Source organism: Ostrinia nubilalis, chromosome 6 (genome assembly GCF_963855985.1).
Source record: "Ostrinia nubilalis chromosome 6, ilOstNubi1.1, whole genome shotgun sequence".
Taxonomy (NCBI): Eukaryota; Metazoa; Arthropoda; class Insecta; order Lepidoptera; family Crambidae; genus Ostrinia; species Ostrinia nubilalis.
In genome coordinates, this window is record NC_087093.1 from 9,586,014 (window position 1) to 9,614,013 (window position 28,000).

Here is a 28,000-nt window from a genome sequence, read left to right on the forward strand (position 1 = left end):
GACTTGAAATGACTATGCAAATTATGGGCATTTCTCCGTAAGTCCGTAACATACTAATAAGTAGACAATGTCTATCTCTCGAAAATACCTGAAATACTTCTCTAGATAGAGCGTGGCGCCGCGCGTTACGATAACTTAAGATTAAAATTTATCAGTCAGTCTTTTTTTATCAAGATTTGAGGTCCTCATTTCGTCATCTTTAGATAGTGAATGAAACTCACAGTGAAGTACATAGCGACGTAATTATTTGTATAAAACTACGAGTAACTACTTACTAAAAATATATTTGAGACTGCATTAAGGAACGGCGACATTTAGTATTATGCTGAAAAACTTCCGAAAGTTATTCTAGTTACGATCAAATTATTTATTATTAATTTCATTTACTAATATCGTTTAGTTGAACAATTCTTTTTAAACGGCACATGCGAAATCGGCTTGTTATAAATAACAAACGCCAAGTCTTTCGCTAATGTTCATTCATGAGAAATATTTGTCGTGTTAGTTTGCTGCTCGTGTTTTTCAGGCGCTATTGTAAATTATGAAATGAAATGCGAAAATTATTTCTATTAAGTACAAAGGTATCGAAGTTTAAATTTTTCATACATTAGTTAGGTAAATTAGGGATATACCTTTATGCATGCATAACATCTACATCAACCAATCTATTTACATATGAAATTAAGTAAGTAAATAGAAATGTTGGAGTGCTATAGCAATCAATATACTAGTATTAAGTAAATGAACCATTATAATATGATTAATTAGCACACCGAAATACTTTTCACGTCCTTACTCGCAAATGGCTTCAGTAACAGTCTCAAGCTCCTGTGTTGTTCAACTAGCAATATCGCATTACAGTACAACTCGCAACAAAATTGTTGGCGTGTGAATAAATGAAGAAAAGCGATCAATTCTAGTACGTATGAATCATAGACACTAGGTAGGTAATTGCTAGAATTAGTTGTAAAAGAACAATCGAGAATGAGGTTGAGGTGAATACTTTTGTAAAGATAAAGTTGACAGTGATTACAACAAAAAGTTTTAACTCATTTAACACACGAAAGCTGCAGTTTCTAATTCAGTGGTAAAATTACTTCATATTATACGTATTTATACCGCTTTGATGCACTAGTTAACCGACTTCATTTTTAATATACACATTAAGTAATTACAGGAAAGGGAGACAAGTCTTACCTATCTATAAAGTTGGGTCAAGATAGCAAAAGAATTTATGTAAACAAAGCAATGTTTTTTGAATTTTGAATTTTAAACTTTCAAATGATACTTCTAGCTAGCTGGCTACTTATACTGGCATATTTATATTATGGATTCTTACTTAAAGGTAGTGTATAAATAATCATGTCGTGCATTGCTGGCAGTCACAAAGGTAAGTATTTATTATGATGAATTCTAATGATCCAAGTTCTGCAGATTAAATAAACCTACCTGCAATCCTGCATAGATTTCCTTGTTGTTATTCTCTGTGAACACTATTCTACGTCATGTAAAGACGTTTGTAACTCAAATCTTTTGATCTGATCTTGATGAACAAACATTATGCGAACAATGTTATCCTTATACTTCCTTATAATAAAGGACTGGCTAAAATTCATGCAGTTGAATTAAATTAATAAATCTTAGGTAATTTATTGTTACCTTTGTCACGAATTTAGATGAGTTCACCACGAATCCCAAAAAAAAGGAGCTTGAACACTTGTGGGGCAAAAAGCCCATATTGGTCACGTCAGTCAGGATTTTGTAGAATACGAAAACTGTACCTACCTTGTGACTGCGATAAACCCGTGATGATATCAGGTCGGTGTGGTTAAGAACTTAAAATGAAAACCTGTTTGAATTTGTGTCAGAGACAAGTTGGAAAATCGTTAATTTTTCAGGGTGATTTTCACAGATTTTCAAGTCTTTCAGCTTAGAACTATATTTATTTCTGAATTTATTATATGGCTTAAGTTTATGCCAAATTCTCCCTTGCACCTTATAGTGAATGAATATTTTGAAAGACTTACTTAATAGTGGGAAGCGGCTGGTAGGGTGTTTGCCCAGAGGCGTGCTAGTAGCGCTGATGTCGCTCTGCGAGCTGTGTAGGCTGCTCTTGCCGCTGCCGTTCGCCGAACCAAGCTCCATGCGCATGCGCATGTGGCGGCTGGAAGGGGCATACTTCATTAATTAATTACCAATATTATCAAATAATGTGCTTATTTTTTTAAGAAATGCTCTATGAAGAAGTCTTCTTCTTTTGGTTGATGGCGATGAACTTGCGTGTCATAGAGTCAATAACAGTAGTTTTGGTACTAGATTGTCAATTATGATTCAGAGCTCTTCTATAAATTATAGAAGCCAAGCTGTAGATCCCTGGACACAGGAATTGCAGCGGTGAGAATGAGAGGTGGGAATAGGTATGTGCCGTATAAATTATTGACCTGATTTGTGTCGAGTCCTTCTATCTGTAATATTATCTGATGTGTGCATGAACTTAATCTCAATGGTGGAACTTTCATCAAGTGGGTTTGTCACGCGATAACAACGCCCGCTGTTTGACAAGGCCAAAACTTACAGTTTACATAATTGTATTGTGTCAAGAGAAAATGTATAAATTATAATTATTAATTAATTTCAGAAGGCTTCCAATTAACCAATAGTTATCTCTATCTATTCAAATTACTGAAAACAAAAAAAAAGTTTTAAAGTTAGGTACCTTTTAGGCTTCGGGTTGGTGTTTGTAGATTTAGAACTCAACATCCTGCTGACACTGCAAGAAGTTTGCGATCGTTGTAAAGAAAATGAACAATCCACTTTAGACTTTATGTCTTTGAACGACTTTATCTTATAGTCGCTTTTCATGTCTAATGAGTTCTTCTTGGATAGATTTTCACGTCGATCAGGTTTTTTCACAGCTTTTGGACTGCTCTGAACACTAACGTCGGCATCAGTCTTTCTACTTGCCAGCATACTTTTCAGTTTGCTAGGCACGTCACGCTTGGGCATTTTGTATTTTTTCAATGTAAAACTCCTCTTTTCTTCTTTAACTTTTTCAGTGGTTCTTATATCTTTTTCGCTGTTTATTGAATTTCTTTTACTTGTATTTTTGGGTGTCTCATCGTCATTGACGATTTGAGAAATAACTTTACTCTCTTCCAATGTATGTTCGGATGTAAAAAAGGCATTTAAATTCCCTGTACTAGCATTCTTTTGACTGCATTCAGATCGAGTTGAAGGTGTGGAGCCTTCCGGAGACATGTCATCGATAACATTTAAAAACACTGGTGATGCTCGATGGTTTTCAAAATCTGTATACACTCCGCTGGATTCCATGCAAGAGTCATCATTCCTGTTAACTAAGAGTGGGGGATTACCATTTGCATTCTTGCCACCATAAAGAGCGCCATCAATAACTTGGGCTCTCCTATCGCCTCTTTGCATGTGGTCATCTAAACCGTCGGCGTCGCTTTCTGTGAAAAAGTCTGAATCTGTCATAGGATCTGCTCTTCTAGTCACGGGCACATTTTGCCAGTCCATCTCTATCACATCTTCGCGCTGTTCTATGGAATGATCTGCACCTCTGCTCACGGGCCTTGACATTTCTCCATCGCCCTGGTATCCATCTAAGCTAGTAATACTGGTTATACTTGTTATAAAACTATTTGAAACTTTAGACGTTTCCATCGATTTAGGATAGTCATTCTTACTATCTGAATATGTGTTTGAGTCGTGTAAGGTAGATGCAGAAAATTGAGAATAAGTACTCATCTCACCATTAATATCCGAACTGTCTAGCGGCAGGTCTTCCGGTGATGGGGTTTCATCTATTCGATTTACAATTGAGCTTTTGTCGTGCTTGCAATCCAAAGGAATTTCCAAATTCACTGTAGTTTCAGCGATAGAACTGACTGGTTCTAAAATGCTACTGTGAATAGAAGGCAAAAATTCTTCTTCAATCAAATTGGGAATAGAGTCTTCTTTAGTAGCATCAAAATTTTCATTTTCTGCTATTAGGTCTTGAGAATATTTAGAAAGTACTCTTGACTCCTTAGGTACAGATAATGCATTGTGTTGCGATTTAGGTCCTACTGGAACATCATAACTTGCTGACTGATCTTCATTAGTTATCGCTTCTAAACTAACAATGGGAGCAAGTGGGCGTTCAAATAAATTGTACTTTTTAGATTCACCGTTTTCAAAACCATCGTTTTGTATTGTAGAAGCCGCCGAATTACTTTCAGTCTTATCAGTTGATGGTGTATCACCATTATCAGGTGAGATTTTACACTCATTGCTATCACAGAAAATTGGTAACCCCTCAACTGTAGGTGAAAATGCATTCTCCAGGTAACAAATGTCATCCATCTGATCAGGAGTTAGAATTCCTAAGCTGTCATCAAGAGAGTTTTCTTCATTTGTCCGACTTAAAGAATTATCATTCGGGCTCAGATTTGATTCGAATGTTCTGGAGTGTATTATATGAGATTTCAATTGCAAGCAGAGATCAGATCTAGAATGTGTATTAAACACTTTTTTCACTGGGAAATTGACCTCCTTTTCACATGAATATTCAAATTCTTTCATAGGTTTATCATCGAAATTCAAAACATTAGGTAATCTGTCCGCACTCTTTGTCACTGGATTGTTTGATTTGTCCATACTTTGAAAACTGAAATCGATAACGCCACCAGATTTAGGTCTATTCCAGACATTATTTTCCGTGGACTCTTGACATGATGTAGATGAATCTGGTTTTAAATCAAACAGAAGGCTATAAGGTCCTGATTCATCTTGTTCTTTATCATCAACAAGTTGTGTTATATCATTTATGAATCCTTTTGTTTTCTTATCCACATTTCGATCTTGCTTCTTCGTTATTGCATTTAGTTTTTCCCGTAAATCTAGAATTCTGGGATTTTGTTCCACAACCTTCTCTAAATTTAAGCTCATTTTTGGTATTAATGATGCGTAGGATTTGCAAAATATTTGCTCCTTGATGTCGTTTGCTGGTTTTATTTCGGCATTTTGAGAATGTCCTGCAGCTTCTGCCACTCTTTTGACATCGACGGAATCTAGGGATCCGAAGCTCTTTATCTTGGAATGATTACTGGAGTAGAGTCCTCGTAATTCTATTGCTCGTAACTTTCCATTGCGGTCGATTGGGATCTGAAAAGAAAAACAAGATCTAATTTAGCAAGTAGATCAAAGTTTCACTAATTACACGGTAGGTTCAGATAGTCACCTCAAAGAAGCCTTTTAAATTGTTACGCTATTTGCAATACTAGACAGTATGAGTGCGCGAGTCAAACTTGAACCTACATTAACTAAATGTGCCAGCCGACAGTTGCTCGGCACGGTTCAGAGGACAGTCACGCATGGTGATCCCAATGCGCTCATACAGTACGCAGCTAAAGTTGCTGCACGCATTTGAATCTTATTTCCACATAACTAAGTCAACCTGCTGATCGTTTTTTGTATTCCAACGTAAAATGCGCACTGCGCGTAGTCGCCAAACCAATTGCCTTATAAGTTCTATAACTATTTATCCATGTAATGCGATTCGTACACAGAGAATTGCTACAAATATTTTAGTGTGAAATTAATGAGCCGGCGTATCCTGTCAGAACAGATTCTGAAACAATTCAGAAATTGTAAACAACTTTTTATACAAATGAATTACAAATGAAATTTACCAAGTTGTTTCGACGTCCTTGATGTAGATAACACAACAAACATAGTACGTTGGTATGTTACTTACTTAAATAACTGGAGAATTTAAATGATGAGTAAAATAAATTACTTATACCTACTGAAAACGTGGACAGACGTAATATAAAATGCGAAAATAATTAGGTATTCGGCAAATTTTAACATTAATCGTTTCGATACTGCGTCATAATATTATTCCAGAACCGTTATACAGTAGGCCGAATGCCCATTACCGCCGCTTAATAAGCGAAAAGGATACCTAGGAGAATTCCGCGTGTAAGTGCGAGGTATCAGAGCGCAAAGTCACGAATGCGAATACAAAGAATTGCAGACGGACGCGGCGGACAAATGAATTATGCCGACTGGGAGCGCTTCCACCCTGATTCAGACGAGTAGCGCATGGACTGCAAGGCCTATTGTGCTACGAAAACAAGTGCCTACGATTTCATATTAAATTTAATGGCGCAGTTACACTACGCGGGAAATTGATCAAACCCAATAGTCAACACGCACACCGAAGTATGGGCGACGCACGACGAAACTAACTGAAATGCGTGTTTACACCTACATGACTGTCTCGATTAATTTCCCGCAGTGTAACTGCGCCATAACACTACGGCATCGTATAGTCGATCTAGGTAGTTCCAACAACAGATGCTGTTTTCCAACAAAATTTTAAAGTCTAAAGTGCTGTCGACGATACATAATTCTTTAATGTAATATTTTGAATAAACAATGGCAAGCACTGAAAAATTAACTAAGCTGACGTATAAAATGACGTTCAATTCAACAGAAAAAACACCTTTTTTATTTAAGTGTCCTGAGAAACACAACGTTTTTACATTTAGCACTCACCACTTCAGCAATTCGTATTAATTCAAAGTTAGCACTTAGTATTGTCACCTTATCAGTTAAACGGGAATTTTCTGCATTCTTATCACTGACTGTTTGAACAAAGTTAACGTCCTAGGAGTAACTAAACATATTAGATTAGATAATGTGTTAGAGATGAAATCACTTGATCGACGAACAACAGATAACTAAACACTTGCCACTTTGAAATTCTTGTTTTCACCTTAAGCGCCCCAAGAAGGTAAACGATTTGCTTTTTCATTGAACTTGAAACACGCGTACAATACCTACTCGTGAATACACGTCGACACTGCCTCATGCCAATGCCACAACAAGTATAACCGATTGAAATTACGCAGTTTTTAAATATTTCTAATTTTTTACTAGTTTACTTCATAAGTTATGAAATCAGTTGCCTATTACTGAAAGTGGTATAATATATGTATCACTGGTAGGGCCAGTGTTACGCAGACAATTAAAACTAATTACCTAAGTACTGTCCATTACTGATTTATAACTATCATCTTTTATCCTTATTAATAGAAAATGGATTGCCTTAATTTGCCTTACACGTAAGGTGTAAAAATAAATATCCTTTCCAATAATCAATCATCTTTTCGTTATGCAGTTCTTGTTGATTAGCTGTCTGAAACTTATTTTTTTAAATAAATATGAATTATTACAACTTAAAATGTGCGTAATCGACTCAGGCCCCATACAAAATATGGGTTATCATCTGTTATGTCTGTCTCTAGTGTTGCTAGTGCGTGTACAGACGACACAATGCTAAGCAATGTGGCATCTAAAACTGTCGTAATAGGGGCTATTTTGTATAAAAATATGTGTATTTCTGATGTACTATCGACAGTAGCTTATCTGCACCTTGGCTTTGAGTCAAGTACTTAGATATAGCCTTATCAACAATCTATATTAGGTTTAAGCGCCGACAGACAGATTAAAAAAGCAGTTTGGTGATAGAAACACTGCAACTTTCCCAAATCTTATTAATTTTATGTAATTAGCAAGATATTCTTAGATTTTAGAACTATAGCATTTTGTACTTCAACTTTTCAGTTATGTAGATCCTTCCACAATAGGTAACATAAAGTTGTATTAACCGGATTTATCATCAATACTAAATAAGGAAAAACATTTGCAAACTAACTATATAAGTTACTGATTGCAGATAACAAATCGACCAATTTAAATATTCAAATCATTTCATGGGTAAAAATAAAATATGATATTATCGAGATTTGTTTTAAATACATTTATTGGCTCTTAAGTAGTTTGCGAAAGAGCATATTGAAATACCAAACTTGTATTTTTAATAATGAAGCATTTTGCATATAAGTATTATCTTGCGATCAAAACAGGTCAGCACATAATTAACATTTAACAATTTATTAGTTTGCCGGTCAGCATCAAAGGTCAGTATAACATAGTATATTTAAATACATTTATTTATAACCATTGATTTATATGTTAAGGTTAATTAAAAGGTAAACCACCATCTGAAAAAATAAAAACCCTTATTAACAATGAGTCTGCTATTATGACGCATTGTGGACGATGATGGCGCTTTCCACTTTCCATGCTTTGGTCGATATTGAACGTATGGGGGTGATTTTTCATTATATGAAGGTTGAACTTGTACACAAACGGAGTACCTGCATAACAAGCTTAGCCCAATTCCAAGAATTAAACCCGACGGCTTTTATTTTACACTGGGCTATTAACGTCCCAAATTGAGCAATGATTAAATTGTAGAGCCAGATAACAAATAAAATAAAATTTCACCCTCTTTTAAAATGAAAGTCCTACAATACCTAGTTTATTATACTTACTAGAAAACACCCACAAACAATACAAAAAGATATGTTCATGCACGCAAATGACATATGTCTAGTACCTACTTAGAAGCTGAACAGGGATCGAACACGCAACCCTGTCCAATATTACGTGGACCATCACCAAGTTGGCGATCGTTCATCATTTGAGTATGTATCGTTTTTTGTTTACCATACCTTTTAAAGAATGACAAGCGATTCGCATTACCATAACCCGAGCTTGCACAATACTCGATCGATGAAGCGTTTCTAACCCGCATATCTATCATAACTTCCTATTTTTTATGAAATCGATTCGGTAGAGCGCGATACGCGTAAATGCGATTTAATTAATCGAACAAAAAATGTTTGTTACTAATTCATTTTCAACCAGATATTAATTTATTATAACGATAATTGTGTGTATAATAACTTAAATGCATTTCTGAATAGTTTTCCTTTTTCGTTTTGTGTCGGTTGATTGTTTTATTTTAAAATCAGATAAGAAATCATCAGCATGGGTTATTTTTCTTAATGTTATTAAAAACAAGTGGAAGTGTAATAAATTTCAAAATTAGGAGACCAGAACAGCCTCTACATGAAATAAATCTCCATGATCTAGGTATACCTACTTATTATCGAATAATTCAAAAGGCAAATTAAAGAATTTCTATAATATTGGTAGGCAATTTTCAGCAGGTTTTTTCAGGAATGAAGTTTAAGTATGATTCCTAAAGCTCTGACTTTAGTTGTTGCCTAACTCACTTATTAGAAGTCTCCTGTTTTGAGACAAATACTATTTTAACTTCAATAATTCACACCTTCCAGCTTCTGAAACACTATAGACCTACTTATCTACCTACACACTTTCTTCTTATTGGTCTATTGGATAATCTTGTGAAAAAGTAAGCAGTTATTCTGTAAATTAAATCTAAAACATAGAGCTAATTATACAATGACATCAATTGCTTATGAATACGAGATACTATGTAAGAAGTTGCTTATCTCAGTTTACTCACTATTACTAGCATAGGTACGATATGTCAGGTTGGAGTTTATTGATATCTTTAATCCTACGGTAATAATCACCAGTCGCACACTTAATGATTAGACTGTATAGATCAGTAATTCTGAAATAAATTTAGACTCCTTGTAATGCAATTAGTCTATCAATTCATTACCCAATACCAGTTTTAATTCCGTCATTCCGCTATCCTGCACGCACGAATTCGACCTTTAACTCAGTTGTAATAGTAAGTTTTGTATGTAGGTACTACGTTATTATAACATACACTGCCTGCCGGTCTATTCAGAATTCCAGTTAAATGTTTTATGAATAACAAACACAACACAAAACCTTTTCATGCTTACGTTGCGTGAAAAAAAATATGCGGAACGTTAAAAATTACACCAAACGCATCATTATGGTGTGAAGTCATTTACGATTTTCCGCTAAATTTACAAGAATCCAACACTATTGTTTTGAAACTAAAGAATAATGTGAAAGATTTAGCTTCACTCATGTATTAGGTAGGTATATCGATTGTTATGATGATTTCAAGGCCTGTCGTTCGAGTAAAATTATAAGAATTTATTTTCACGCGAATTACCATTTTCACAGTACCTACCTGGGTAGATTTTTAGGAATGTGAATAAGTGTAATGTGTTTTATATCGAACCAAAGAGTAACTGTATGTCCATAGTTTATGTTAATTTGACTGTGTCACTAATTTTATTACCATCACAAATCGGTGAGAATATGAATATTATCCAAATAAAAGCAACCATGTCTGCCGATTGTTTCATAATTATCAATTTTATTTCATACCTACTAGGTTTATTATTGCATAATAAGAAATGAATAACCCAAATTAATGTATTAATGTCTTATCATTCTCTATCAGCTAAGCATCACACAGTGGCTGAAGATAAGTAAACATTCCTAATTTAGAAGTTATGATTGAAATCACACACATTGATATTGCTAAGATTTAAATGTAAATACAATATTCCCTAGGTATAATGCTATGAAAACGTACAGACACCTTACATGATTAATTAGGTACTACAGCTATCAACATCAAATGACGTTATAAGCTTGACCTTATTCGCGATGATCTAATAAAAACGGATGATGTTAATGAATCTAATTCAATCTAACCCAAACCACTTGTGTAAACGCAAAATTATACCTACTTTAAAATTCACATGTTGAATCACGCCTGAATGGAACAGAGAAAATCTCCAGACAGTTACAAGATTAATTAGGTTTTAAACAAACTCGTGAGAGTATTCACTTAGCAATTACAAAAACTACCCATCCGTTTGTAAGCAACTGCTAGAATTTGGAATTTGAGATCGTGCGAAAGGTAATTATTCACCTGAATGGGATGTAGAAGGTTCCCAAGCACAAAAAGCTGATAATGTATCGGCGAGAACAACAGATGTTTTCTTCTTTGTTCGCCTAATCATAATAATGTAGTGACGAACGTGAGGGAAATGACTATCAACACTGTAAAAGCCTTACACAAAATTTTGCGTCAGACTGAAACTAATTGTCATGGTCTTGAAGAAAGGCACTACGTAAGGCTGCGGCTACACAATGCGTTGTCTGGCACGCCATCCATCATACACATTAAACAAATCAAAATTAATGCGGAAAACACGGCATGCCAAAATGCAAATCGAAACTTGCCTGCTAGCTCTACGTTTCATTTGGCAAAAGCCTTAATTTTTGGTCTAGACTCCTTGTAAACATTATTTCTGTTCCCTACTTATGTTCGTACTTAACCACTACACACTTAAGCTAATTTTTGTGATAATCAAATGTCGTTTTCTTAGAATATTTACTCTAAATTGTAAGAATATAGGTGCAATCAACGAAGGTCTATTGTATTTGTAGTCCATTATTTCAGTCGATTAACCCAATCAGGGCAAAGAGTTCAATCAATAGGTCAACTTAAGTATCGATACAAATCAAACTGTATTGTTTTATTGGAAGTTTAACAGGTCAATCATCGGTTCATACAATAAATAAGTCAATCATTTAGGTAATATCGTTTTCAGTTGGAAACATGGGAAAAGTTTTGGTAAGTACAAACCTACCTAAGCTATGGTACCTATTCTCCATTTGTGAATAACGCAGACTGCTATGATAAATCGATAGCATGAGCTCTTAAGGGAATTGAACCTTTTTCATGGAAATACTTTATTTAGTATGGAACGACCTACCTTTTCCAATATTTTACGCCAAAATATCTCTTAGAGATATTGACCCACACGTTGACTTAGGTACCTATTGAAAACGAAAAAAACTGAAAAGACTTGAAACCTAATAAGTAAATCTAAGTAAATAGATATTTGTCGATTACTTTGTATGGATATTTAACTACTTCACGTATGTTAAAATAAATAGAAAGTGGTTATCCTCTTGAGCCGTATGACAACGCAAATAATGCGAATTACCGAGCCGGTGCCAATGATTACCTAGCTTGCGGTAATTGGTAGGTCATCGTAATGTGATGTAATATTAGAAACCAACGATACTTGAACCTACTGCCGCATATATCTGAGAACACAGGATTGCATCTACACGAGTATATTTTTGATGTACCTACTTATTCACAAAATACTGATTCTGTGGTGATACGATCATCTACTCACGCAAGGGATAAGTATCTTGAAATCTACCTGTTCGTCCCTGGCTGTGCTTGCAAGTGCTTTTCACAGGTTGTAGAAGGGTGGCGCTAACTCACTGATTCAGTCGGAACATGGTCGTAACCCCGCTTTATTTTCCAGGTCACTGCATATCCGATTCTTTCAACGTAAGCTAAGCTTTTCCTTCTGAAGCACACTGAGTGACTCTGAGCTCTCTTAATATGCAACACGTACTTACATAGTGAAACTGAGAGAAAATGCCATCTCATAACGTCACATACATTGAATAACCATGTACTTAAAGTCTTGCTTTCGCCAGTTATAGGCACCGCATGTAACTAGGTATTATTCACTGTAACAAAGATGTAGTAATACGTTACTAATATAAGTAATAGTACGTTAAAATTAAAGGTACACAAAAAGCATGGAGCTAAAACAAAGCGTAGAAAAAATTAATACCAAGGTGAAGGCTTACATAGGAATACATATGTACCTACTATTATGTGCGAAACAACTCAACTATGCATATAACATGTAACGTAGCATGGGTAAAATGCTACGTAAGTTAACGTTTCCTTTTAAAGCGATACTTAGGTACTATTTCCACTTATGGTGTGAAACCTTGACCATCATGACATGACTGCTATAAAAATATTGTAATAGGATAGATGTCTCTATATCATTAGATAGATATTACTTTGATGGAAATGATAAGTGGAAATATGTGTATTTAGAATTAGCTTTCTAATAGATAATATACCTAGTTACGGATCAAATAAGAAAATACTTGAGTGCTATATCATTATTCATTACACAGAGCAATTATTTATTTTTCTATATTAAATAACACTTATTATAAAAAGAGCTCTATATACTACAGAATTTCCATCAGGTCAAGGAGAAGAAATCTGTACTTTATAAATGCGTAGGGATATTAACATAATTCTATAGAATGTCTCTAAAGTTAATATCGAATAATAGTTTCAATTTCTTACTACTGTTTACTGCGTGTAGACATGGTAGAGTCATTTTACTAAAAGGTTATAAATGCAAATAAATTAATAAATCTTTGGAATATTAATCAATCCAATATTGGAAGAGAAAATAGCGGATTTATGTTATGTCAATCTCTTCTCTTTACGTAGATAAAATCACGAATTAATTGACTATTCACTATCTTTCAGGAAGTTTTGCAGGAGGACTACTGAGATAAATATATAAATATTTACTTACCATTAATAAACTTTCAACCCAAGTTTCCAATGATTTTTAATAACTAGTCTGAGAGAGTTTCAAACTTTTCAGACGCTTCAAGGTCGATCACTGCAATTGATTCAATTAAATTCGTCGTTATCGTAACGTAAGCGTTTAACCGCAACACCTAACCAATAAAAACAATTTGCACCATGATAATATCATTGCTCGGGTTAACTTTGTTTCCTGGTGCATTAAGATTGTACCGATTGTACTCGCTACCTACAACAATAAACGCAATTTGAGGCTGAATACAAAACAAAACAATAATAATCCAAGTTTAAATTATATTGAAACCGGTCTAAAGTTACACGTTTAAATAATAATGTTAATTATGATTTGTTCTGCCATTACTTTTTATATAGTAAAATTAAATTATACGTTTTAACCAAGAAATGGGCAGTATTTTTCCGCAGTCCGGTTGTTCGACAATTCGACATCAATTCGAGTTACAATTTCATTTGAATGTCTTTATTGACTGTCTTACTCATTAATAAATACATTTAGACTCTTTTCCACACAAACAATAACAAAAACAGTTTATTTTAAAACTTAGTTCTCTTATCGTTATTATTCAGAAACGTCGCTTAATTAAATAAAACCTTAAATAGTGGATTTTCATCTTGCTTTGTAGGTACCTATCTAGTTTTTCGTTTCAGAATACGAGCACAAGGATGGCCCGTATATTTTGGCATCATGTTTTAAATTATGTGATCAATTTTATTTTAAATTGGTTAAAAATACTAATTTAATTAGTTTGGTTGAGCCTGCATTATTTACACCTCTGACATTCCATTTTCATTTTCAAATCCGTACCCTCTACTAGGCTTACGCCCGTATTCACAAACGATGCTTGCTTAAGTGAAGCAGCAAATCGAACGCACAGTGTTGAATAGAGCTCTGTGATTGGTTCATGTGTCACCCTGTGCGTCCGCGTGCACTGTTAGACCTCATAGTAATGTTTGTGAATATGGGCGTTATTCCACTCAGCTCTACGAAATCCTATTCCACCCAGGCTGAATTTGTGTTAAATTAAATTCACATTATTATCAGTAGTTCATCGTGGTACTCATGTAGTGATACGATCTCATCCTTGTTCAATACACTGCATGACTAGAAACGTTCCGCGTGCACGCAAAAACGTGCGGAAGGTCAAACTGCCATCCGCGATTCTTGATTTAATTTGCTATTTAGTTAAATGATTTGATTTACATTTTTAAATAAGAGTTAACTAGAAGTCTGGTTCAGAACACTATTTTTAGCTGGTTATCTACTATATAAAAATAAGTCGGGTTTTCCTCCCTGACGCTATAACTCCAGAACGCACGAACCGATTTCCACGGTTTTGCATTCGTTGGAAAGGTCTCGGGCTCCGTGAGGTTTATAGCAAAGAAAATTCAGGAAAAATTTCAACAGAAAAGCGGGAAGGGGGTAAAACGGGATCCACGCGTACGAAGTCGCGGGCGGCCGCTAGTCATTTTAATATAAAATAGGGTATATCTTGGCAACATAGACGCCTTCGTAAATTAAGTCTTCTTTTAGTATTTAATGCGAATGTTGCGACTGTCGTTTAGAAGTTTAGCATGATCATAATTCTTGCAGTTTTTGTAAGAGTAAAATGTGATCAAGTAATATTCTCTAACCTTCTTTTGTTTTCTTGTTGTTGCATTAAATTGACTAGCACAAACAAGGTTACTGGTGCCGAGGGGTAACGCGATATTACCTGTACCTCTGCACGAAAAACTTTCGACTTCGAATCGTGCAATGCATGCGTATTTGAATCGCCTTTGGTGGTTGAAGAAGCTTTAGTATGAAAACATAAACAGCGCCCCTGTGAAAATGACGTAAAGTGAACTTAGTATGAGAAATAATTTTGACAATCGAGATCGTCACGATATCGTTGAATTCGAAGGCTGAGTATCGATTTTTTTCGGATACGCAAACGATTCGAAGACGAAAGATTTTCGTGCTAGAGGTAGGTACTGGTGCCTATTACGTACCTGTACGAATCGAAAGAATGCATCCGATACGGCACGTAGGTATAAGTGCAATCAATACCTACTACCTACTTCGTATAAATAATAAAAATCGATAATTGCAGCGTGTGCGTTTTTGCGGTGCCGATAGAGGTAACGTGTGTGCTTTTAGGGTTGTCGATTTTAGAACTTGGGATTTTGGGAACCTCAACATAGTGACACAGGAATGAAGGAATCCCACTGTATACCTTGAATATCTTTCTTAAAACCGAATCATTTTTTAAAATGTTAATGACAAAACTAAATACCAACCTACATTAGAAAGTAAATAATGTTATATTTCCGCGGTGCGGCATTAAAAATCTACACAATAATGTGTATGCTTGCAGACATGTTTCAATTTATTGACCAACCAGACAGGTGCGTCTAAAAAACCATATCATACCGGTTCCAGTCAGGTTTACCAAACATTAATATTTATTTATCCAAGGTTTTTTTCACAGAATAACGTTTGAACTAAAAAGCGCTTGCAACATACTCGAGGCATCGATTGCGAACACGCCAAAATCAGCATTTCGTGAGTTCAATCGATATATACCTATAAAAGTAATGAAGTTGTTGTTGCAGTCATGATTTATTTGAGTAATAAATCTAATAAGACCTATCTTATTAAGGTTTTCCATTCACTTTCTTACATTTTGCTATGCGATTCACAAGCTCGTTTAAAAGAAGTGTTTGTTTAGGAAAGAGTCGTCATTTTTCTCAAACAGTTGTTATAAGCTCATATTATAAGAAACGAGGTAACTGCAAAACAAACTATTATAATATTCATCACTTTATTTCGATTCTAATGCTCAGAAGTGACATCATCAATTCCACCAATTGAACTTTTAATGAAAACAGCGATAACAAAGTTTAAAAGCTGTTCACATACTACGAATACCTAGGTTGTATCGTAAATATACATGGTATAGTATACATACATATAATGTTGGTAAGTACATGCATGTCAGTGGCGAGCATTACTTTCAGGCAGGCACTTTCAGGTAAGTAGGTAGGATATATTTGCAATCCTTAATCCTTTAAGTTTCGTAAAGAAAAAATATAGTAAAAAACCATTTGTAAAAACAAGACTTCATCAAGACCAAAATAACGAGCCCAGACACAATATGGCTGCTGTAAGTCATTGAGGAGTTGGATGATCTGCAGATTGCACTGGTTGCAACATCAGGTCCATCTCAACATAAAGCATTATCTTCAGGTTTTTGACAGAAAACTAGATGCTGCAAGTACTTAATTGCTAATTTCTTGATCTACAATGTAGATATAAGGACTAAAAACTTAAACGTGGTTTAATTACTACCTACTTAAGTACTTAGTTCCTTCAAAAGAACAACAGGCAGGCAGGTTTAGTGTGTTTGATGTAATGGCCGAAAAGTACATTAAATAACGCCTGCCTGAGGCCGTGCCTGAGATGTTACTTGTTACTTTTAGTGCTTACGTCATCGCAAAAAATCAGGCATGGGTCACTGACTTGGTCCATGGGAACTTTTTGCTTCACGACGAGACTTCATTGAGATTTGAAGATGAGCCAATCTCTTCTCTATTGCAATTACTGTTGTTCATGATTTGGATTTGTTGAAAGTAGGTAGGCACCTACTAATTAATTAAATAGACAATTATAACTATGTAGGTAACTTATAGACCGTATTTAAAATCGATTTCAAAATCTAAAAAAATACCTACTGGCTTTTCGGATTCCATGGTGGAAACAATTATCAAAGGTTAATCATTATTGTAACGGCAGACCGCAGATTATTTACCGACCAAAAGAGTTTTATTTCGAGGAAACCCGTTAGTTTCTGTTGAACGTTAAGTTTTATAACAATACACACCAAAATAACTACCAACAAATAACTTAACACTTCGTAATACATTAACCCAGATACACCCATTCTTAGCGGTGATCCAGTGGCAGTAGCATATTCACCTAGTTTAATTCGACTGATAAAACGAAGACATTAAAATTACGTTCATGAAAGACGTCATCATAATCAAGCACAACTGTACCTCGACATTCAATTTATTCAAATACTAGCTTTCCGCCCGCGGCTTCGCCCGCGTGGAATTTTGTCTGTCACAGAAAAACTTTATCGCGCGCGTCCCTGTTTCAAAAACCGGGATAAAAACTATCCTATGTTCTTTCCCGGGACTCAAACTATCTCTATGCCAAATTTCATCAAAATCGGTTGCGAGGTTTAAGCGGGAAAGCGTAACAGACAGACAGACAGACAGACAGAGTTACTTTCGCATTTATAATATTAGTTGGGAAGTTGGGATTTTTATTCACCTACAACAAACAAAGCGATGATATCAATATCAAATACCTAAGTAATTAAAAGTCATATCTGTGTATAATTATCTGGGGGCACGGCAGTGCCCCCACCAAGTCGAGCAAAAAAGCGGCACGGCCGTACCATCCTTTTCTCGAAGCAATTCAGGCCATTTTCGACCGCCTGTAACTTCGTTGTGGATAAAACTAGAAGGCTGAATTTTCATTAGCTATGCAGGCATTGTAAAGACACGGTATATTTAAAATTTCATTCAATTTGAACCAGTAGTTTAAGAATTATAACGGGTCAAAGTTACTTAATTTTGTCACTCACTGACTGACTCACCGATCATCAAAATTCTAAGGCACTTCTAGCAGACCTAGAAGCTTCAAATTTGGGATATAAGTAGTGTTTGGTGTATGAATCAAGGAAAAACTAAAATATTTGGGGGCACGGTAGTGCAACCGCCAAGTCGAGTAAAATTTTTCAATTTCGGTCCAGTTTTCTAGATACATAACTGCTGTCTACAAAATACAAAAAGAAATGAGATTTGGGGGCACGGTAGTGCAACCGCCAAGTCGAGTAAAATTTTTCGATTTCGGTCCAGTTTTCTAGATACATAACTGCTGTCTACAAAATACAAAAAGAAATGAGATCCCATCAAAAACAATACTTGTCAAAAAAACCAAGTCTCGCAACTCAGTTGTTCTACGGTAAAAAGTTGTGAGATCCATGTAATACCAAGTCCAGGCCAGGAAATCTTTAACGTTTTACATAAATTATTGACTTGGCCATCGCACTAAATAATTTAATTTACACGTGTTTTCATGCGATGGCCAAGTCAATATATTTATGTAAAACGTTAAAGATTTCCTGGCCTGGACTTGGTATTACATGGATCTCACAACTTTTTACCGTAGAACAACTGAGTTGCGAGACTTGGTTTTTTTGACAAGTATTGTTTTTGATGGGATCTGTACTTACAACAACAAATTCAATATAGCTACCTACTTACTCAAAGTATCATACGTACGCAAGCAAGTGAAAATTTATTATCAGCTGGACTGTCTAAGTATTAAGTAACGATTTTCATTTTCAGCGCTCGAATTGAAAATCCCATTTTCGCAACGTCCTTGGCAATGGTTTAGCGACTACCTCCAACCGCAACCACTACCCTAAGCACTCACCTTGGACATATCGTCAACTTGATGGTTCGCACTCTGAAACTGTATCTCACACTTCCATTTCATGCAGCTCCATTGTAATTAGGGCATTCGATTTTGTTTTAGCACTGATTTAGCGCGGTATTACTCGTGTCGCATTTTCAAGACGCGGTATCGCGGCGAAGGCCCGATCAATACTGTTGGTGTCGTTGCCGGTGGATAAGGAAAAAAATACAGTGTGCTCGTTGAATTACGCGTGCGCGCGCAAACTGTTGTTGACTGACACGGCGCATGTGTGGGGCTGTTGGCCGGAGTGGCCGGCAGCTCGGCAGCGCGATGGCGACACTTGCGCGAGGCCACCGAACGCCGGCGTTAATTGTAATGTAATGGCAGGAGATTACATTGCACAGTTTCCACGATGGATATGACGACACTGCTGCAATAGGGCTAAGTAACTGATAGAGCTAGACTGGGTGCACCACACGTACCTGCCTACCCACATCATAGGAACAAATTATCAAAGGTTTTCGTAATTCGTACATTCATATAAGTAAGTATATATGTAAGGTCCTGCTATCATCATTGATTATGCATATGCACTCACCCCACTATCCATCTATAAATGGGTAATTACTACGAAACAAGAACTAAAGTTATCCGTTTTGAGTTGGTTTTGAAAATAGGTTTAATAAGCAACCCTCGATTACTAACCACGTTACCTACTACACCCTACTGTACAACGACCTCCTACTTAGTTTAGTACCTACTTTGGTAGTTCGCATTTCAGATTCATCAATGGTTTCGGGTTTGAATCCAGCTTTAGGCTATGTGGTAACAAATTAGCATTCACCCAAGAAAGCCATAACATTGGTAAAAAATTCAACGTTTAAGTTTTTGCGGTGCCATACATGTCTTGTTACGAGTAAATGTAGGTATAACTATCCTATCTATTTTTCTATTGACATTGTTTTAAAAAGTACCTACCTACTCTTTTTTTTATAATATTTTATTGAATATTATCACTCATTTGTTAAAATTACTATTCATAATAATCTTATTTAAATAGATAAACAGGTCTTCCACCTGTTTAGGATTATTTCATATTATGTAGGTACCTAGTTCCTTCTTACTTTTCTGGTAAGCTGTAAAACATTATATTCCCATGCTTTTATTATTTTTTTTGTTGACAGTGACAGCTGTCAGCTGTCATTGGTTGGTTTTATTGATCGCCATGTAAATCGGTCGGAGTCGGGAAAAACTTTTATCAGTAGTATTGTGATCCAAATAATGCTTTTTATTGACGCTTTTCTGGATTTAAACCCTTAAATAGGCCATTACAATATTGAATTCACAGTTATTGCTAGAGAAAGATGGCTACAATATCTCTAACTATTCAAGATATCCTACCATACGGCAACAAGTCGACTAATAAGAAACTGAACCTGGATACCGTGTTACCGTTTGTAATATTGCCACTTTTACTTCTAATAGCTACTCTGTCTCAAACCATCACTATCGCGGTGATGGTAGCTATCAGCATGGGCGTTTTGTACGTACTTTCACGGCCACGTCAAAAAAACAGGTAAATCTTCAATGTACTTCATAAATCGTCTATTACTAACTTTCATATAATAGACTGAAATAATGTAAGGCTCAGAGGTGTACTTTCAACTGATAGAAATAGTTTTTAAGCATCTGATGTCACTTATCTTCTTTCATAGAGGCCTTGTTAGTCATAATATCGCAAAGATACACCTTCTTGATAACAAATATTTGTTATCATTAAGGTGTGTTAAATCACTGGCCAGATAGAGCCATTTCAATCACAAACTCGTACAAATTCTAACAAAAATAACTCCATTCAACAACATAATTTAATTACCATATCACTGCATTAATGCTAATGAAAGATTTCTTTTCAGATCCCCATTTTTCTTTTCATGGACGCTGTCATCAGGCATATACTTGTTCCTGGTATTTGAACTTAGCATTATGAAGCTGCTTGAGATAACACAGCTTGAAAATTTCATATTCCTTGTGCTGTTAACTTGTACATGCTATTATTTTTACAAAATGAAGGCTGTTGCGGACTTTGAATTAGCTACTGGTTCATCGAAAGGTAAAGAATACAGGTAAATGCAATAAATAATAAATACAATTAAGTAGATAGGTGAAATTTATATAGGTTTACTTACTGACTTGTTCTTTCAGCCCTGTCCTGACTTCTGATTCTCACTACTGCCAGGTCTGCCAAATAGAAGTAAATGATAGATTTTTTCACTCAATATGGTGTGTATTTCTTTCTGTGAGCAAGATTGATATTTGAGTTAACATTTTCATGTTAAGTTTCTTACAATAAGATAATTAAAATAATTATTGCAATAAGTAAATTAATGTTAAATGTTTGTTTCAGGTGGGACTGCTGTGTAGTTCGTCCAAATTACATTTATTTTGTAATAGGACAAATATTTGCATTTGCCACAATTTTATTTGGCGTAATCTTGGGACTTACGACAGTATGCCAACCTTATGTGCTTTTTGGCTCTGTACTAGTTCCACAAGATTGTGATGATGTGTATTTTGAGTTCAGGTAAAAAATTATATCATATTGCATATCTATCTGGTAAAATTGAGAGAGCTATAAAATTAAATTTAATGTTTACTAATTTTGTTTCAGCCTAGCACTTGGGTTTGTCGCATGTATCTATGGTCTAGGCTACTTATTGGTCATAACTATTGTCTTAATCCATCAACTAATAGTATACATTCCAAAATATACAGGTAAGTGTATTGTATGCTTGTTATTTATTAATTTTAACTTTTGTTTGAATAAGAAGAAGAATCAATAACTTTAAATGAAAATCCCAACTAATATTATAAATGCGAAAGTAACTCTGTCTGTCTGTCTGTCTGTCTGTCTGTCTGTCTGTCTGTCTGTCTGTCTGTCTGTTACGCTTTCCCGCTTAAACCTCGCAACCGATTTTGATGAAATTTGGCATAGAGATAGTTTGAGTCCCGGGAAAGAACATAGGATAGTTTTTATCCCGGTTTTTGAAACAGGCACGCGCGCGATAAAGTTTTTCTGTGACAGACAAAATTCCACGCGGGCGAAGCCGCGGGCGGAAAGCTAGTAATTACTATAATTGTCATGGTAAAGTGAATTTTTATTTTTCAGAACCTCAATGGAGGAGGCTTGTGAATGTTCTCAATGTTTGAAGGAAAGGCACTACCAGGTATATGTACCTAATCTCAAATTAAGAATTCCTATTAAATTCGTGACAAAGTCATTGGATAGGTTCCCGATCCCATAGGTGGGTAGTTCCCAGAGATTATAGATGAGGCATATAAATTACTTATGTTTGACCAAAGTAGTTGTATTATTATCATTAGTTAATCTACTTTTACGAATATAAAACATAACGTGATTGAATCCAAATAGCTGAATATGAAAAGAGTAGAGAAACTTGTGTAAAAAGAAATACTTAATGCTTTTCAACTTACTATTTATCTACATTTAAGTGACTACTTTTGATAATGATACTTTAATCAATAAACTTCATATTATTAAATATAGACAGTAATGATACTTTATAATAAACTTCAATGATACATTAATCAATTAACTTCAAGTTATTAAAATATAATTAAAAATATTTTTTCTTTTCAAGGTATATTAAGAATTGAATACACAAATGCCTATTCCACTCTGTACTTATTATTGTATAGTTAATTTATATTAGATATATCTCTATAAAATGTTTCGTATTGTTTTACTTACTTTATTTGTTGGCTTATAAACATTCCAATCTATAGAAATAATGTCTTAAAATCTAACAAACTGTTTTATAAAGGGATTTTAAACTTGATCGAGAGATTCTGCATTATTTTAACTTCATGTTGCATAGCTTTTAATTTTTTTGTGGGCATACAACTACAATATCAAATAAAAAACAAAATTTTACAATAGTTAATAATTCTATGTCTGTAAACTTGTAAGATTTAGCTTGTAAGCTTGGTAAATAATATCCATACACATTAATACTTCTAGTCCTTACTTCTATACAAATTAATTTAAAACAATATGTTTTGACAGATCGTGGTTAATGCGTCAAATGAGGGTTTCCGTAATTACCCTCACTAGTTGGCGCCACTGGCGATAGGTCATAGGATCTTTCTCCTCAGATGGCGAAAACTGGTGAGCACAATAAATTAAGGAAACCGTCATTGATCTATTTGCTTAATTATCATGTGTATGTATGGAATGAGGGCTGTCGTATTTCCGGTTACCAGTTGGCGCCACAATATAGTTCGGTGACTCGCTAGTGGCTAAGACAGTAGCGCCAATCTGAAGGGCGCAAGTACAGCATCCCTCACTAGCATTAAACAAAATCCGGTTAAAATAATGTTTTATGTGACAGAGGAAATTGCATGATTCTTTTTTTACACAGAGTAAAAAGCATATCGCGTTATTTTTTTAAAGTTTATTATTGTTATTTACGACAATCTACGTATCCGCGAATATAATTATTTCTGTCGGAAATAAGATGATTTTTTATTTTGTAACATATTACTTTACGTTAAGTTACATAGTACACATGTTTAACGTTGTCACCCTTTTATTTACAAACGAAGTTACTTATTTATATGTATAAAAAGAAATATTATAATATTATGTAGAATTATCACTACCTTTATTTTATTCCTATATGTATAACCAATTACAACAATTCGCCTAATCTAATATTTATAATATTGTATTTACTATTTCAAACTTTGTAATAAATATTGAATAAATGATATCTCACAGAAAATGTGTCATAAATAGCTATTTTAATTTTAAATGATTGTCCAAGCCCTCCTTCTATTACGTAGGTAGGGTTACCTACCTGCTAGTACTCGAATAAAAAAACATGTGTAAGTAGTTCATTTATGATTTATTTTATACTACATTTAAATGAATGAACCTTTTTTTGTACTAAATTATACCTAAACTATTTTTTTAACTTTAAGCCCTAATTTATAGCTAAGTCATTTGCAAAACCGACCTTAGCGCGATGCGCTTTGTAATCATGCATGGTATCTCCAATTATGTTAGTTCTTTTAACCATCCAGTCTGGGAAATTGCGGAGCTTATAGCGCAACGTGGGCTTTTGGAGAGAAATGCAATTGGAAACTGAACACTTTCTTCAAACAAAGAATGAGGTCTGCTATGTGTAGTAAATAAATGCTGCAAACGAAGCGTGCTACAGATCCTGACTCCCGACTTCCTGATAAGCCAAGGTTAAAATGACGTCATATTTGAAGTACCCTCAAAAACAAAAGAAAACATCTAATCATCGGGTGGCGCATAATCAGGTACGACTAGCAATACTTTCTCTCTCCATCTCGCTTTTCGTGCCTCTTGTTCCCTCTTCAACGCATTCAGAGCAGGCAAAGTCCTCCAGCAGGTGAATATTTTAAATGACAGGTTGCTGTAAATAAATTCAGAGTATGATTACACAAGGGTCTAACTAAGCTCACTGTGTAAACATTTGATTTTCGCGTTCAATTCAGATAATGTAGCATTTCAAATTAAGTCACATTCGTATGTACTTCAATACTTATCGAAAAATATTTTTGTGTTGTTCGATTTCGATAATCAACTGTCCGAATTAAATTAAGTAAGTACATAACATAAGGTCATACCTGTTGTAGTAAATAACAGCCATTTGCCATTTCATTTCGTTTTCTTTCTTTACTATTTCAATACCTTCACGAAATTTTCTAAATACCAATTGCATTACGTATAAATCGTAAAAGTCATCTGCCACTTGTTTCTGTAAAGTGTAGCTGTGGACATTCTGTGAACATAAAAAACATAAATAAGTAAATAATTTGAATTCTCTCAGGAAAATAGAACATAACTTGGCTAAGTAAACTCACTAGTTTTAAACGAGAGAAGGTTTTTCTCAACAAAGTTTTCCTGTAAAAATCTTCAGCTATGTAGTTTCTTTCAAACCACATATCCTCTGTATAAAACATCCAGTTCAGAAACACATTCTTCTGTAGTTGAAATATGTAATGCATTTTCGCTTTTTCCATATTATCCCGTTTTATTTGCAGCAACCTTCTGAATGGTCTGATACCAAACCTAATCATCAAACTTCTTTCGTAATGTAAGTCGGCCATAACTATGAGTGCCCTTAATCTCTCGACATGCTGTTTCTTTCTAATGCTTTCAATTTTCTCCTTTTTTCTTTTTTCCCGTAACTCTTTGATTCTCTTCAGTTTCTCTTCCTTGTCCATTTCCGCTTTGGCCAATTCCGCCTGTAAAACAAAAAGTTTTTCGCTTTCTGTTGATTTCCATCATGTTATAATACAGGTAATTAAGGAATGATCATAGGATAAAATACGGATTGGAAAGAATATGACATCATTTTTAAAATACCTGTTGCTTTAGTCTGATGCGATCTTCCTCCATCTGCCTCCTCCTTTCTCTAATCAAAGCGTGTTTCTCCTCACGTTCGCGAGCTCTTTTCTCCATTCTTTGTAGAAACTTAGGCACTTTCAAGCAATGCAGAACTAGAGATGGCTCTACAAACAAATACCATAAATAATACATTGTTTACAAACCAACTAAAGTACAACTACCAGACTTTTATCATAATCTCCTCTAGTTAACTTACCTTGAATTTCATGCAATTTAAGCTCATTTGTTAGACATTTAATTTTTGGTTTCAATTGTCTATCAATATCATAATAGGTTCTTCGTACTTCCTCTTTCATAGCATCAACCGATTGTCGGGACGCCTCGACTATTTTGTTATATTTAAGTTCTTCTATCACTCTATTTTGCTCTTCTAGTTTCGCCTTTTGAAGTGCGATGATATGTTTCTGAACCATATATCTAAAAGTTAAGATTATTCAATCAAAATTATGTTTGGAATGGTTTTGCTTAATTTCATAAGTGATGATTAATTTTAGTTACCTGTGTTGGTAAGTGTTATAATCACGAGCAAAAGACTTCGCTTTATTTTCTATCTCAGATGTCTGAAGTGCATTCATCTTTTTCTTGGACAGTTTATCGAAAAAGTTATTGAGGGTTTCTTGTCTTTGCTTATTCATGTATTCCTTCTTTTTTGACACATGTTGTTTCCATTTCCGACTGTACTTCTTCACTAAATATTTTTGTCGGTGATTCATTTCTATTCGCAGTGGAGTCACGTTCAGCACCTTTGAAATATCACTATTTTCTGAATGTGGCATTAAAAAATAAGGATCTTGTTCTTCACCATTTTCCATTTCCTGATTGGCAACGCGTGATGTATTTAGTGGATTTTCGATTTCAAATTCGTCATTTGTTTTAGACATTGCCATCATTATTAGTAACGTTTGCAAATCGTCTTTAACTTGTCCATCTAATACATTTTCAGTATTTTTTGTAAGGTCATTATTACAATTTATATGAGGTGCACTAATATCTTGTATTTCAACAGCACTTTGTTCTGTTAATTTAATTTTACTCGTGATATCGAGTCGTATTGAGTGTTCTTTTATATTATTATCTTCAGAGTCATCATCAGGTTTTGTATTAGAAATTTTATTTTTAGATTTGTTTTTTGAATGATTATGGACACTGACTATTTCAGGCCGTTGTTTAGTATTTATTTTAAAATCACTATCATTACATAAAACTAATTTGGACATATCCTCTTGTAAATCATAAATGCATTGATCAGCGTCATCATTAAAGATTTTTATATCATTAAGAAGCAGTTCGCCTCCGTAAATTTTAATTCCAGGCTGAGATGTAATGTTATTTATATTTTCTTTCATAGTTATCCTATTTCTTAGGTTAGTATTGCGAAATTCATTGCGCATTTTTACAATTTCCTTGGTGATTTTATAACCATCTTTCATTCTTTTATTAGATTTTCTGTAAATATAGTTGTTTAATTAATTAAAGGTTGTTACGGCCAATAAAACAATTTGTAACTTAGATATACGACGTCGCTAAGACTTAGCGGCTAAGTACCAAGAGAGTAGGTATCTAAAGATATATAATACTCTGGTCCATTTGTCTACTAATTTACCTAATAGCTGAAATAAATAAATAAAGCATTGGGTAGGTACTTACCTGTGCCAGTTGCTACTCTTGAAGTAACTGTGGCTGTGGCTATCTCTAAACTGTAAAAAGTTTAATTTCTATTGTTTAAATCTAAACTACTTAAGTGCTACGTCCTACATTTAAACCTTTAAGAAAATAATATAAGTACATAACATCTTAGATACGATATCTACATAGGTAATTACTTATTACTTGCTTACTTAAGTGTAGATACGGTGTTTCTGTTTACCATTAGTATCTAAGAAGGTAAATAAATCTAACCAACCCTTGATATCAAAGATATACCTATAAAAATATTTTTTATTAACTTAGTAAGTAGTAGGACTCATAGTCTGTTAAGTCTTTTGTACTTCATAATATAATACCTAATAAAAATATGTGTGTGAATTGATTGGTAAGGTAAGTAGGTACAGTCGACATGGTAGAAAAAGCTACCCTTGATTGTTTCAGATACAGATCTAGGTCGTAGATTCCACGTTAAGGTACCTACTATTATTCGGTGCAGTCCTAGTATAAACTAGTAAGTAGTGCAGCCCTACTAAACTCTGGCAATTTTACAAACAAAATAGATCAAGTCTAAATATCCCAAACTATTTTTGTAGTAGGTATAGTAACTAGAATCCTACATGTTAAAATGCTAGTTAATTTACTAATAAAACCTTACCTACTGTTTATTACCAAACAAAAGTTGAATGTGTGATAGACTTACCAATGTCCTCCTCACTTGCATACGTAAAGTTATATCACTTGGACTATAATCTGGCGATAGTTTACACAAATCTTTGTCGTTAAATATATTTTTATGCAAAATATCGTCCATCGTTATTAAAATAATTGACACACTTCACAAAACTTTTAGCAAGTGCTTTAGTGTTTGCTTGCATAAAGTAAAGACCATTACGTTTCAGTTTAATCAATAAGGTTGCTAGCGAAGTGCATTGAAATCGAACATTGTGTATTGAAAGAACATTATTTTGTTTAATCAATAGGAAGCTTTGCAATAAATTAGCTTTTGATATGGCGACCTACGGCGATTATTTACATACTTTGCTTACAGCAGATTTCGGTTAATGTGTCTTTATGTCACGCAAAGTTAAAGTAAACTTTAGTTAGTACATTT

General features: G+C 34.5%; 3 protein-coding genes across 6 annotated transcripts in view; 1 reads left to right on the forward strand and 2 right to left on the reverse strand.

Annotated features, from left to right (window-relative positions):
- The window catches only part of LOC135072579 (uncharacterized), an 85,890-nt gene extending 66,731 nt beyond the window's left edge, over positions 1–19,159 (reverse strand). For both annotated transcript variants that reach the window (XM_063966547.1, XM_063966546.1), the window contains exons 1-3: positions 18,798–19,159; positions 2,717–5,166; positions 2,028–2,164 (exon numbers count right to left, since the gene is read on the reverse strand). In XM_063966547.1, the coding sequence (XP_063822617.1) occupies positions 2,028–2,164; positions 2,717–5,166; positions 18,798–18,860 (2,650 nt within the window). In that variant the 5' untranslated portion in view covers positions 18,861–19,159. The remainder of the gene's footprint in view (positions 1–2,027; positions 2,165–2,716; positions 5,167–18,797) is intronic.
- An 852-nt stretch (positions 19,160–20,011) lies between these two features.
- LOC135072590 (palmitoyltransferase ZDHHC23-A) lies at positions 20,012–23,595 on the forward strand. Of its 3 annotated transcripts, none has more exons than XM_063966562.1 (7): positions 20,012–20,355; positions 20,696–20,905; positions 20,985–21,062; positions 21,187–21,363; positions 21,451–21,554; positions 21,949–22,006; positions 22,442–23,595. In XM_063966562.1, exons 1-6 carry the CDS (start codon positions 20,144–20,146, stop codon positions 21,987–21,989), a joined length of 822 nt encoding a protein of 273 aa, XP_063822632.1. In that variant the 5' UTR covers positions 20,012–20,143; the 3' UTR covers positions 21,990–22,006; positions 22,442–23,595. The 3 variants fall into 3 exon arrangements, with proteins under 3 accessions (XP_063822632.1, XP_063822633.1, XP_063822635.1); XM_063966563.1 differs by having other exon boundaries at positions 22,867–23,595; XM_063966565.1 differs by lacking the exons at positions 20,985–21,062; positions 22,442–23,595 and having other exon boundaries at positions 21,949–22,434.
- Positions 23,596–23,698: 103 nt separating this feature from the next.
- On the reverse strand, positions 23,699–27,819 carry LOC135072582 (reticulocyte-binding protein homolog 2a). The gene is made up of 8 exons (XM_063966550.1): positions 27,590–27,819; positions 26,890–26,939; positions 25,741–26,688; positions 25,439–25,659; positions 25,201–25,346; positions 24,696–25,079; positions 24,459–24,613; positions 23,699–24,244 (listed from the first exon to the last, which is right to left on the reverse strand). The coding sequence occupies exons 1-8, from the start codon at positions 27,698–27,700 to the stop codon at positions 24,103–24,105; spliced, it is 2,157 nt and encodes a 718-aa protein (XP_063822620.1). The 5' UTR covers positions 27,701–27,819; the 3' UTR covers positions 23,699–24,102.
- Between the last annotated feature and the right edge of the window lie 181 nt (positions 27,820–28,000).

What these genes read in the sequence shown, in the direction of transcription:
- LOC135072590 (XM_063966562.1), top strand. Translation starts at nt 20,144, where the DNA reads ATGGCTACAATATCTCTAACTATTCAAGATATCCTACCATACGGCAAC. An exon ending in TCGAAAGGTAAAGAATACAG is followed by an intron (nt 20,906 to 20,984) that starts GTAAATGCAATA and finishes TTGTTCTTTCAG; the next exon opens with CCCTGTCCTGACTTCTGATT. An exon ending in ATACATTCCAAAATATACAG is followed by an intron (nt 21,555 to 21,948) that starts GTAAGTGTATTG and finishes TTTATTTTTCAG; the next exon opens with AACCTCAATGGAGGAGGCTT.
- LOC135072582 (XM_063966550.1), bottom strand. Translation starts at nt 27,700, where the DNA reads ATGGACGATATTTTGCATAAAAATATATTTAACGACAAAGATTTGTGT. An exon ending in AAGAGTAGCAACTGGCACAG is followed by an intron (nt 26,689 to 26,889) that starts GTAAGTACCTAC and finishes CTATATTTACAG; the next exon opens with AAAATCTAATAAAAGAATGA. An exon ending in TATAACACTTACCAACACAG is followed by an intron (nt 25,660 to 25,740) that starts GTAACTAAAATT and finishes CTTAACTTTTAG; the next exon opens with ATATATGGTTCAGAAACATA.